Source organism: Balaenoptera ricei, chromosome 11, assembly GCF_028023285.1.
Source record: "Balaenoptera ricei isolate mBalRic1 chromosome 11, mBalRic1.hap2, whole genome shotgun sequence".
Taxonomy (NCBI): Eukaryota; Metazoa; Chordata; class Mammalia; order Artiodactyla; family Balaenopteridae; genus Balaenoptera; species Balaenoptera ricei.
In genome coordinates this window covers 67,833,726-67,845,738 of record NC_082649.1, presented here as the reverse complement: position 1 = coordinate 67,845,738, position 12,013 = coordinate 67,833,726, and the positions used below count along the sequence as shown (strand labels likewise).

The window sequence follows — 12,013 nt, the reverse complement described above, 5'->3', positions numbered from 1 at the left end:
GGTGTGTCCCCTAACTATAGTGGCCTAAGGGCCCAAAACCCTGTGTTCCCCTGGCTCTGTGCAGACCTGGGCATGGGGGCACAATAAAGATTTGCAGGTGAGCCAGCCTGTGTCTAGTTTCTAGAGTGAGGGTCGTTTCCAGAGAGGTGGGGGTTTCTGCACGATGTTGTGCTCCTGTCCGAGATCCGCTCCGTGCTTTGCTTCCTGCCATACTTCCCAACTTTGCTCAAAGTCGCCGGACTCCGAGCTAGTGGAGGGACCGCTGGACAGACAGAGGACCGAGTGGGGAATCGGCCAACGACCCACACAGGCAGAGTCAACACGGGACCCCAAGGGAGGAGATAGATGGGCATGGGCCCCAGACCTCTCATCCCCCCCTCATCCTGATTCCTCTCCTCTTCAGGATGGAGCGGGCCGCAGGGGAACAAGGGAGGGACCTCCGGGGACAGCCTGGGTCCTGGCAGCTTCTACTGGGCCTGCTGCTGAGCGGTGAGAGGGCCTGGTGAAGGCCTGGGGGTTGCGGGATGTGATGGTGGGTCCTGGGGTAGCTGGCTCTGGGGCTACGGGGTGGGAGCGCAGCAGAACCAGCTGACGCCCTGTTCCCAGTGCTGGCCACCGCCCTGGCCCAGGCCCCGGCCCCGGATGTGCCAGGCTGTTCGCGGGGAAGCTGCTACCCCGCCACAGGGGACCTGCTGGTGGGCCGTGCTGACAGACTGACCGCCTCATCCACCTGTGGCTTGCACGGGCCCCAGCCCTACTGCATCGTCAGTCACCTGCAGGTGTGGTTGGAGTTGAGGTGGGGGGCTGAGTCAGGGTGGTGCCGGCACTGGCTGAGGCACTAACGCTGATCCTGACCCTGACCCTGACCCTGACCCGACCCAGGACGAGAAGAAATGCTTCCTGTGTGACTCCCGGCGCCCCTTCTCTGCTAGAGACAACCCAAACAGCCATCGCATCCAGAATGTAGTTACCAGCTTCGCACCACAGCGCCGGGCAGCCTGGTGGCAGTCAGAGAATGGTGAGGCTGTGGGTGAGGTATGGGTGAGCAGGGCTGTCTACCAAGTAGCCTCAAGTCCCTGACCTCCGACTCCTGCCCCAGGTGTCCCCGTGGTCACCATCCAGCTGGACTTGGAGGCTGAGTTCCATTTCACGCACCTCATTATGACCTTCAAGGTGCCCGTGTGTCTGGGAGCCTGCTTGAAGCACCCTGCTTGGCTCCCCATTGCCCCTGAACAGAGTCCCAGCTCTTCAGCCCAGCCTCCCTGTGCTCATATGCTGTGCCCTGGCTGGATGGGAGGCTCTTTCACCTCCCACACCTTCTGTTGCCTCCCCCCTCCAGGCCTTTGTACACGCTGCCTCAATCCCAGGCTGGGTCAGGCGCTGCCTCCCTGGGCCCCGTGACCGCTGAGTCTCCCCACTAGAGGTGGCTTCCCTTCCTGATCCTTGCTTGGCTTCCCCTGGTCACCTCCACCTGTCTGTGAGCTGCTTGAGGGCAGGCCCCAGCTGGGCAGGGCTCTTGATGGGCCTGGGCTGGACTTGGGTCCTAGTGCCCACTGATCAGCCATGCTCCCCACCCAGACGTTTCGCCCTGCTGCCATGCTGGTGGAGCGCTCAGCAGACTTTGGACGCACCTGGCACGTGTACAGATATTTCTCCTATGACTGTGGGGCTGACTTCCCAGGAGTCCCACTGGCCCCACCACGGCACTGGGATGACGTAGTCTGTGAGTCACGCTATTCGGAGATTGAGCCATCCACTGAAGGCGAGGTGAGGGCTGGGATCTGGGCTTGGGGCAGAAAGGGGGCACGATGGGCATAAGGCAGGTCCAGTGTCTCTAATGACTCTATGCCCTCCCAGGTCATCTATCGTGTGCTGGACCCTGCAATCCCTATTCCAGACCCCTATAGCCCATGGATCCAGAGTGAGTGTTCCATTCTTTGAGGCTGGCGCAGTCCCAGCGTCCGGCTGGTGACTATCTGGGGCCTCAGTAGCTATTCTGGGTGCTTCCTAGGGCAGGTGCCAAGTCCAATTTAGCTCATACAGCTGTAGACAGGAGGTCTCCCAAGGTGACCTTGGCAGCTTCAGCTCCTGGGTGGGCATGAGGCAGCAAGAGCCTGCCTGGACAGCTGGCCCCCAACCCCTTTCCCCCACTTAGATTTGCTAAAGATCACCAACCTACGGGTGAACCTGACACGGCTACACACGCTTGGGGACAACCTGCTTGACCCACGGCGGGAGATCCGCGAGAAGTACTATTATGCCCTGTACGAGCTGGTTGTGCGTGGCAACTGCTTCTGCTATGGACACGCCTCACAGTGTGCACCCGCCCCAGGGGCACCAGCCCATGCTGAGGGCATGGTGAGGGTCTTCAGCTGGCTGGAGTAGGGCTGGTGGAAGGGGCAGGCATGGCTGGACAGTGCTGACCACTTGCCTACCCACCCTGCTAGGTTCATGGGGCCTGCATCTGCAAACACAACACTCGTGGCTTCAACTGTGAGCAGTGTCAGGATTTCTATCATGATCTGCCCTGGCATCCGGCTGAGGACGGCCACAGTCATGCCTGCAGGAGTGAGTGAGACCCCGGCCCTCATAGCCCCAGGACTCTGTGGCCTGGCTGTGCCCTGGGCAGAACCTAGAGCTGGTTGGTTAAGCCCCTAACACCTAGGCTGTGCCTGAAGGGTATCCTGGTCTTGATGCCCCTGGGGACTCCCTCAACCCTCTGCCACAGTCTGCTCTGGTTAGGGGCCCAGTATGATGCTGAAGCCTTAAAGTCCCTGAACCCCCACCCACAAATTCTGGCCTGTGGCAGGGACCTAAGGTGGCACTGGGGGCCCCTAAGCCCCTTACCCTCAGGACATGGTCCCTCAAGTGGCCTTTGCCCTGCTCTTCCCTCCCCTCTCCCAAGAGTGTGAGTGCCACGGGCATACCTACAGCTGCCACTTCGACATGGCCATATACCTGGCATCTGGCAACGTGAGTGGAGGTGTGTGTGATGGGTGTCAGCACAACACAGCTGGGCGCCAGTGTGAGCTCTGCCGACCCTTCTTCTACCGTGACCCAACCAAGGACCTGCGAGACCCAGCCGTGTGCCGCTGTAAGGCTGGAATTGGACATGGGAGAGGGAAGGCTGATCCTGGGGTATGAGCTGAAGTGCCAGACTGCTGTCCAGGTTGCAGGGATTTGGGGTGGGGGGATGGAGGGTGGAGCCAGACTGGGAATCTAGGGTGGGGGCTTGAGAGATGACTGGTGCTGGGCTAGTTGGCATAGGGTAACCCTGCACTTCTTTGTGCTCTCAGCCTGTGACTGTGACCCCATGGGTTCCCAAGACGGTGGTCGCTGTGATCCCCATGATGATCCTGCACTGGGGCTGGTCTCGGGCCAGTGTCGCTGCAAAGAACATGTGGTGGGCTCTCGCTGCCAGCGGTGCCGTGATGGCTTCTTTGGGCTCAGTGCCAGTGACCCTCTAGGCTGCCAGCGTATGTGCTTCCTGTCCTAACTCCTGTGTTGACCTTAACCCTTGACCTCTTACTCTGGACCCAACTGGACACGAACACTGCCCCAGCTCCCCAAAGTGCTGATGGGTCTCCTTCTCCGCAGAATGTCAGTGTGATACACGGGGCACAGTGCCGGGGGGCACCCCTTGTGACCGCAACAGTGGAGCCTGTTTCTGCAAGCGTCTAGTGACTGGACGTGGCTGCAACCGCTGCCTGGTGCGACTGGAGGGGCTGGAGTTCTGCACTTATCCTCAGAGGATAAGGCTGGGAGTGGTGTCCCTGCCCCACTGGGTGGGCGCTGAGGGCTTTGGGTCCGATCCTGGTTGAGAGGCCTCAGGTCTGGGAGGTCGAGGGTGGGAGCCAGTGGTCGGGGGCCATGCTTTCCCCAAGGGGTGGTAGAGGCTGAGAGCCATCATTGGATTCCCTGTTGGGCAGAGAGGGGGGTCTATTTCTGGCCCTCAGCAACCTCTTCTCCCCCAGCCTGGCCACTGGGGCCTGAGCCACGACCTACTTGGCTGCCGTCCATGTGCCTGCGATGTCGGTGGTGCCCTGGATCCCCAGTGAGTACTGTATAAGGGGCCCTGGGAGGGGTGGGAAAAGATCCTGGGCGGGAAAGGGGATCCTTCTTGAGTAACCATGTGTTCCCCAGGTGCAACGAGGCCACAGGTCAGTGCCGCTGCCGCCAGAATATGGTGGGGCGACGCTGTGAGCAGGTGCAGCCTGGTTACTTCCGGCCCTTCCTTGACCACCTAACTTGGGAGGCTGAGGAAGCCCAGGGGCAGGTAGGGGGGCACTGTTGAAGGACAGGGCATGGATGGTACTATGGCTGGAGAGGCAGGGTTATGGGTGGTGCCTGGTGTAGGGAGGGTGTCCGCCTCGGGCAGGGCCTCAACAGAGAGCTGGGGTTTGGGGACAGGCTGTGGCAAAAGAGGCAGTGCCTTGCCTGAGCCCGCACCCCCAGCTGCATTGCTTCCCAGGTACCTGATGTGGTGGCACGCCTGGTGACCCCTGGGGGGATTCCATCTTGGACTGGCCCAGGCTTTGTTAGGCTGCGGGAAGGCCAGGCACTGGAGTTCCTGGTGGCCTCTGTACCAAGAGCCATGGACTATGACCTGCTACTGCGCTTGGAGCCCCAGGTCAGACCTTGTGACACCTAACCCAGAGCTGACCCTCTGGGTGTGGGAGCATCTCCTCCATCACCCCATTCCCCCAGGTACCTGAGCAATGGGCAGAGATGGAACTGACTGTGCAGCGCCCAGGGCCTGTATCTGCCCACAGCCCATGTGGGCACGTGCTGCCCAAGGATGATCACATCCCAGGGACTCTGCGACCAGGCACCAGGTGAGGACACTAATGGTAGCACCTACAACTGTGGGGGGTTGTGGGTCAGCCCTAAGCTCCCTGCAGGGCACTTTGAAGACCCCCCTGCTCATTCATCTGTTCCTTCCTTCAAGTGCCTCCTCCTCCTGCGTACTGTTTGCCAGCTGCTGCTGGGCATGGCACTGGTCAGAGGAAGGAAGTAGACAGAACAAGACCTGCTCCTTCAGGGGTCTAAGTTCCAGAGGCCAAGGCAGGAAATAAGGGGAGTCCATTGATTGTCAGGATAGGTAGTGCCCTTGGGGGGAAGGGAGGGTGTCAGAGTACTCTGAGTGGGGATGTAACTGGTCTGACTAAGGCTTTATTATATTTTGGGTAGTATTTGTTTCATGTATCTTTTTTCATCACTTTCTTCTTAACTTTTTATCATGTAAACATAAAAATACATAGTAGCAGAGAATAGCATAATGAACCTGGCTGTACCCATAATAGACATTTTGCCAACTGTGACTTATGTTTAGCAAAGATTCCTCTAGTTTCTGAGAGGAGAATAGACCTAAAGGGCCAAGGTGGAAGCTGGGAGATCTGCTGGCAGCTGTTGAGTTAGCTGAGTGACAGTGGGCTGGACACAGGTGTAGCAGTTGAGGTGGCGAGAAAAGGAAGTTTCCAGAGGGTTCCAGTGGAGGAGCTGATGGCTTAGGAAAGGGAGAAAAAGTGGAAAGGTGACTCTAGGGTTTTGGGCTTGGGCATCTGGATGGCATGTGCTCTTCGCTGAGATGGCGACATAGGAAGGAGCAGTTCTGAGATGCTTAGACATGGGGGACAAGGCCAGTGGGTGGTTGGATTTCTGTGTCTGGAATTACTGGAGGGCTCAGCTTGGAGATTTAAGTTTGGGACTTGTCCCTAAAGAGGTGGATCTAGATTAAATGACCAGAGAAAGGAAGGAGGAGCAGAACCAAGCTTTGGGGTACTCTAGTGTTAGAGCCCAGTAGAGAGGGAGTAGCTGGGGGATGGGGAGAAATCAGGAGTCTGGACAAGGTCCCAGAAGCCAAGAGAAGAGATCTCAGGAAGGAAGGCGCACTGATCTCACTGCATGCTGCTGGACGCTGGAGCAGATAAGAATACAGGAGTGGCCACTGGGTTTGGCTAAATGGAGGTCACTGGTGACCTTGGAACAGGCTGACTATATGGCATGCTGGCGGGGGCAAAAGCTCCTCTGGAGTGGGAGGCTAGAGAGTGGAGGCAGTGACTACAGTTAAATTTTAGGGGTTTGTTGGTCAGGAGAGCAAAGACAAAGGAGCAGCCAGGGAGAGACTCGAATCTTGAGCAAAGATTTTTTTCAGTGGGGATAAAAGAACCCTAGTATGGGTTTGCAGGCTGATGGGAATGACCTGGGGTGAGGGGAGGTGATGCAGTCTTGGTGAAGAGGAGCCGCGATTGGAGGCTGGATGTCGAGGTTGGAGGAAGCATAAAAAGGGCATTGAGGGAAAATTGGGAAGCATTTGTGCCAGCGAAATGCTCTGGGGTTGCAAGGCTGTATGGAGTGTTTTCAGCAAGACTGTCTGCACAGGTGATGATTCCAGTGAAGGCACATTTATGGGAATCTTCTGTAGAGATTCTCTGTCAGGCTGTCCAGCTGTTTTTGGCCTGGCCCAGCCCTAGTATCTTTCTTGGCCAATGATTTGGTTGCTGTGTGTGGGGTGGGGAGGTCCAAGATGATGGATACGCGAACCCTGGGTGACCCCATACCTGTCCTCGCCTACCTCAGGTACATGGTGTTTCCCAGACCTGTCTGCCTTGAGCCTGGCATCTCCTACAAGCTGCATCTCAAGCTGGTGCGAACAGGAGGAGGTGCCCAGCCTGAGGCCCCCTATTCTGGACCCAGCCTACTCATTGACTCGGTGAACAGTTCCCTCTTCCCACACCAACCAAGATGGCAGGGCCTGTGGGATGGGTCCTGTAGTGGTGGCAGTGCTAAGCTTAGTGTCCTGGCAGTTCCAACATGGTCCTGGGTCTGAACTTCATTCTTCCTTGCTCATCTCTTAAGCTGGTGCTGCTGCCCCGTGTCCTGGTGCTGGAGATGTTTAGTGGGGGTGATGCAGCTTCTCTGGAGCGCCGTGCCACCTTTGAACACTACCGCTGCCATGAGGAGGGTCTGGTGCCCAGCAAGACCCCTCCCTCTGAGGCCTGCGCCCCCCTCCTCATCAGCCTGTCCACACTGGTCTACAATGGAGCCCTGCGTGAGTGTCTGTGGTTTGGCTGGTGGGGCGGAGGTGTGTGGGCTCAGCTTGACCTGCCCTGTCCCCTCTCCCCACAGCCTGTCAGTGTGACCCCCAGGGCTCACTGAGCTCTGAGTGCAACCCCCATGGCGGTCAGTGCCTGTGCAAATCTGCAGTGGTTGGGCGCCACTGTGACCTCTGTGCCCCTGGCTACTATGGCTTTGGCCCCACAGGCTGTCAAGGTATTCACCTGCCCCTTTGTCCCCCTGTTCTTCTCTCTACACATCGCCCCCACCTCTGCCCCGCTGCCACTACTGTTCTCCCTCCTTCCTCTGGCTCTGCTTCTTCCTTCTTCCAACTCTGCTTTGGACCCCATACTCTCAGCCCTGGTCACTTGCAGTTCTCTTCCATTCCCTGACCTTCTACCGTGACCTCACCCAAACTCCCCTCAAACCCTCTCCCTGGCTCAGCCTCTGCCTTGCCCCCAGCCTGCCAGTGCAGCCCTGAGGGGGCACTCAGCGGCCTGTGTGAAGCAACCAATGGGCAATGCCCCTGCCGAACTGGTGCATTTGGGCTTCGCTGCGACCGCTGCCAGCGTGGCCAGTGGGGATTCCCTAACTGCCGGCCGTGTGTCTGCAACGGGCATGCAGACGAATGTGACCCTCACACAGGCGCTTGCCTGGGCTGCCGTGACCACACAGGGGGTGAGCACTGTGAAAGGTGAGCCTGAAGCAGCTATGAGTGAGCTGGTGGGTGGGCGGGCTGCTCAGGGATGACACAGCTCTTCCTCCTTCTCCCTGCAGGTGCATTGCTGGCTTCCACGGGGACCCACGGCTGCCATATGGGGGCCAGTGCCGGCCCTGTCCCTGCCCTGAAGGCCCCGGGAGCCGGCGGCACTTTGCTACTTCTTGCCATCGGGATGGGTACTCCCAGCAGATCGTGTGCCACTGCAGGGCAGGCTATACAGGTGAGCGGGTAAGGTACAGGCGTGGGATCAGGGTGGGGCAGCTAGGCTGAGCACTCACGCCTTCCCCTGACCGTGGGCAGGGCTGCGGTGCGAAGCTTGTGCCCCTGGGCACTTTGGGGACCCATCAAGGCCAGGCGGCCAGTGCCAACCATGCGAATGCAGTGGTAACATTGACCCCATGGACCCTGATGCCTGTGACCCCCACTCGGGGCAATGCCTGCGCTGCTTACACCACACAGAGGGGCCGCACTGTGCCCACTGCAAGCCTGGCTTCCATGGGCAGGCTGCCCGACAGAGCTGTCACCGTGAGTGTGGGTATGGAGGGGATGGCTGAGGTGGGGCTCGCTGCTCCAGCTCCCCTTAACCAGTGTGCTCATCTTGGCTGGCATAGGCTGCACCTGCAACCTGCTGGGCACAGATCCCCAGCAGTGCCCATCCACTGACCGGTGCAACTGTGACCCAAGCAGTGGGCAGTGCCCATGCCTCCCCAATGTCCAGGGCCCTAGCTGTGACCGCTGTGCCCCCAACTTCTGGAACCTTACCAGTGGCCATGGCTGCCAGCCCTGTGCCTGCCACCCAAGCCGAGCCAGAGGCCCCACCTGCAATGAGGTATGGGACCTTCCTGTGGATCCCTGGGGAGATGGGGCCAGCTGCCTGCCTCACGTCTTGAGGGTTCAGCCTCTGACTGACTTCTGCCCTGTTCCCACTCTAGTTCACAGGACAGTGCCACTGCCGTGCTGGCTTCGGTGGGCGAACCTGTTCTGAGTGCCAGGAGCTCCACTGGGGAGACCCTGGGTTGCAGTGCCGCGGTAAGGGGGCTCGTGGGGCCAGGGTGGATGGGGGACTTCCCAGGATGCCCCACTGGCACCCTAACTCTGTGGTCTGCCCTTTTCCTGCAGCCTGTGATTGTGACCCTCGTGGGATAGACACACCTCAGTGTCACCGTTCCACAGGCCACTGCAGCTGCCGCCTGGGCATGTCTGGCGTGCGCTGTGACCAGTGTGCCCGTGGCTTCTCGGGTGTCTTTCCTGCCTGCCACCCCTGCCACGCATGCTTTGGAGACTGGGACCGTGTGGTACAGGACCTGGCTGCTCGTACACGGCGCCTGGAGCAGTGGGCGCAGGAGCTGCAGCAGACGGGTGTGCTGGGTGCCTTTGAGAGCAGCTTCTGGCAAATGCAGGAGAAGCTGGGCACTGTGCAGGGGATTGTGGGTGCCCGTAACACCTCAGCTGCCTCCACTGCACAGCTCGTGGAGGCCACAGAGGAGTTGCGGTGCGGACGGGCCTGAGGATACACGGTGGGATGGGGCAGAGGCCCGATGCATTAGGGCTGAAGTCTCTATAAATAACATCTCTCCATCACCTCATGCAGGCATGAAATTGGGGAGGCCACTGAACACCTGACCCAGCTGGAAGCAGAGCTCACAGATGTGCAGGACGAGAATTTCAATGCCAACCATGCACTAAGCAGTCTAGAGCGAGACGGGCTTGCACTTAATCTCACACTGCGGCAGCTTGACCAGCATCTGGACCTGCTCAAGCATTCAAACTTCCTGGGTGAGTTGTTGGCCAACTAGGCGTGTGGATCAGGGTTGATCTTCAGCTGACTGCCTGCCTTTGCCCGACTTAGGTGCCTATGACAGCATCCGCCATGCCCACAGCCTGTCTGCAGAGGCAGAACGTCGTGCCAACATGTCAGCCCTAACAGTGCCCAGCCCTGTGAGCAACTCAGCAGGCACACGGCACCGGACAGAGGTGCTGATGGGTGCCCGGAGGAAGGACTTCAACCGCAAGCACATGGCCAACCAGCAGGCACTGGGCGAGCTCTCTGCCCGTACCCATGCCCTGAGCCTGACAAGCATAAATGAACTGGTGAGGCACAAGTGTCGGGTGGGACATATGGGTGTGGCTGTTCCTTCCCCCAGGCCCTGACTTGTTCTGTGCCTGGCAGGTGTGTGGGTCCCCGGGAGATGCACCCTGCGCTACGAGCCCTTGCGGGGGTGCCAGCTGTCGGGACGAGGATGGGCAGCCCCGTTGTGGGGGCCTCAGCTGCAGTGGGGCAGCAGCCATGGCGGATCTGGCGCTGGGTCGGGCCCGCCACACACAGGCAGAACTGCAGCGGGCATTGGCAGAAGGTGGTGGCATCCTCAGCCAGGTAGCCGAGACCCGTCGGCAGGCAGGCGAGGCACAGCAGCGGGCCCAGGCAGCCCTGGACAAGGCTAATGCTTCCAGGGGACAGGTGGAACAGGCCAACCAGGAACTGCGGGAACTTATCCAGAGTGTGAAGGACTTCCTCAGCCGTAAGCCTCCCTTGTGGCCCAGGCCATGTGGTGTTTCCCCCGTGTCTGTGTTCATACTTGGGTCAGGGCCTGCACTGTACCTGTGTTTGTGACCACAGATGGGCAAGGGCTCAGGGTGTCTGGACCCTGAGCCCGTGCCCATATGTAGTCCCCAAGTCCACGACCCTGAATCTATGTCCCATGTATAGTCCCTGTCATTGTGGTTACATCCTTATGCCTATTAGCAAATCCATACCCCATGTGTGGTCCCTGAGTCCATACCCCAAGACTGTGTCCCCATGCCCGTGCTGGGGAATCTGTGTCCTTAAGCCCTTGCCTGTGTCCCCATAGAGGAGGGGGCTGATCCTGATAGCATTGAGATGGTGGCCACCCGGGTGCTAGAGCTCTCCATCCCAGCGTCACCTGAGCAGATCCGACACTTGGCGGGCGAGATTGCAGAGCGGGTCCGGAGCCTGGCAGACGTGGACACGATCCTGGCGCGTACTGTGGGAGACGTGCATCGGGCAGAGCAGCTACTGAAGGATGCACAGCGGGCACGGTCTGACCCCAACCTTGGACCCCACCCTTGACACCTGGTTCTGATACTTGCAGGCCCTGATTCCCTCTCTTCTCCAGGAGCCGGGCTGAGGGTGAGAAACAGAAGGCAGAGACAGTACAGGCAGCGCTGGAGGAGGCCCAGCGGGCACAGGGTGCTGCTCAGGGTGCCATCCAGGGAGCAGTGGTTGACACACAGGACACAGAGCAGACTCTGCACCAGGTGTGGTCTCCCTGGGACATCAGTGGGGCAAGGTTATGAGCATGCTGCATAAACCTGTTTAACCCTAGGCCCACCCGTGGCAGGTGCAGGAGAGGATGGCAGGTACAGAGAAGGCATTGAGCTCTGCAGGTGAGCGGGCTCAGCAATTGGATGGTCTCCTGGAGGCTCTGAAATTGAAGCGAGCAGGGACTAGCCTGGCAGCCTCTAGTGCTGAAGAGACAGCTGGCAGTGCCCAGGGTCGTGCCCGGGAAGCTGAACAGGTGGGTTGAGGCAGAGCCAGTTGGAAGGGGTGGGGGTAGAGGCTGGGCCTCCACTGGGCCACCACCCTGCCCCGGACCTCTATATCCGCAGCTGCTGAAGGGCCCACTAGGTGACCAGTACCAGACAGTGAGGGCCCTGGCTGAGCGCAAGGCCCAGGGTGTGCTGGCTGCGCAGGCACGGGCAGAACAACTGCGGGATGAGGCTCGCGGCTTGTTGCAGGCTGCTCAAGACAAGCTGCAGCGGCTGCAAGGTGAGGATGGGACGCCAGAGATGTGGGACTCTGGGAGAAGGACCCTTCATCTGAGACCTGTCTCTCCTAGAGCTGGAAGGCACTTATGAGGAGAACGAGCGGGCGCTGGAAGGCAAAGCGGCTCAGCTGGACGGGCTGGAGGCCAGGATGCGCAGTGTGCTTCAAGCCATCAACTTGCAGGTCCAGATCTACAACACCTGCCAGTGAACCCTACCCGAGGCCTACCCCAGTCCCCAGCCTCGCCCCGCACGCATTACTGCCTGTGCATGGAACAGTCCCCAGCCTGGCAAGTCCCCCAATAAACCAGTGTGAATGCCCCCTGTGTGGTCTCGACTCTGATTTGGGGAGGGCGGAGTCTCTGGGCGGAACCTACAAGCTGCCACCAGCAGGGCCCCACCGAGGCCAAGGCACCATAGCCCCGCCTCCTCCGTTCGGCCCGCCCCGGACCT

The 12,013-nt window shown here is 59.6% G+C and overlaps 1 protein-coding gene across 2 annotated transcripts; it reads left to right on the top strand.

The window, feature by feature from the left end:
* Positions 1-219: 219 nt before the first annotated feature.
* On the top strand, positions 220-11,882 carry LAMB2 (laminin subunit beta 2). 2 transcript variants are annotated; one of them, XM_059939614.1, is made up of 33 exons: positions 220-310; positions 404-489; positions 607-779; positions 883-1,018; positions 1,100-1,173; positions 1,579-1,767; positions 1,858-1,921; positions 2,156-2,358; positions 2,448-2,568; positions 2,906-3,094; positions 3,297-3,476; positions 3,598-3,710; positions 3,975-4,054; positions 4,144-4,276; positions 4,472-4,630; positions 4,708-4,835; positions 6,580-6,712; positions 6,859-7,051; positions 7,129-7,272; positions 7,519-7,750; positions 7,834-7,997; positions 8,078-8,302; positions 8,389-8,606; positions 8,710-8,806; positions 8,897-9,269; positions 9,369-9,553; positions 9,627-9,868; positions 9,948-10,296; positions 10,627-10,834; positions 10,912-11,053; positions 11,143-11,313; positions 11,405-11,564; positions 11,635-11,882. In XM_059939614.1, the coding sequence occupies exons 2-33, from the start codon at positions 405-407 to the stop codon at positions 11,769-11,771; spliced, it is 5,400 nt and encodes a 1,799-aa protein (XP_059795597.1). In that variant the 5' UTR covers positions 220-310; position 404; the 3' UTR covers positions 11,772-11,882. The 2 variants fall into 2 exon arrangements, with proteins under 2 accessions (XP_059795597.1, XP_059795596.1); XM_059939613.1 differs by having other exon boundaries at positions 11,137-11,313.
* The last annotated feature ends 131 nt before the right edge of the window (positions 11,883-12,013 follow it).

Coding starts and splice junctions, on each gene's coding strand:
- LAMB2 (XM_059939613.1), top strand. CDS start 405: ATGGAGCGGGCCGCAGGGGAACAAGGGAGGGACCTCCGGGGACAGCCT. Junction 3,095..3,296: donor AGACCCAGCCGTGTGCCGCT/GTAAGGCTGGAA, acceptor TTGTGCTCTCAG/CCTGTGACTGTGACCCCATG. Junction 7,751..7,833: donor GGGGGTGAGCACTGTGAAAG/GTGAGCCTGAAG, acceptor TTCTCCCTGCAG/GTGCATTGCTGGCTTCCACG.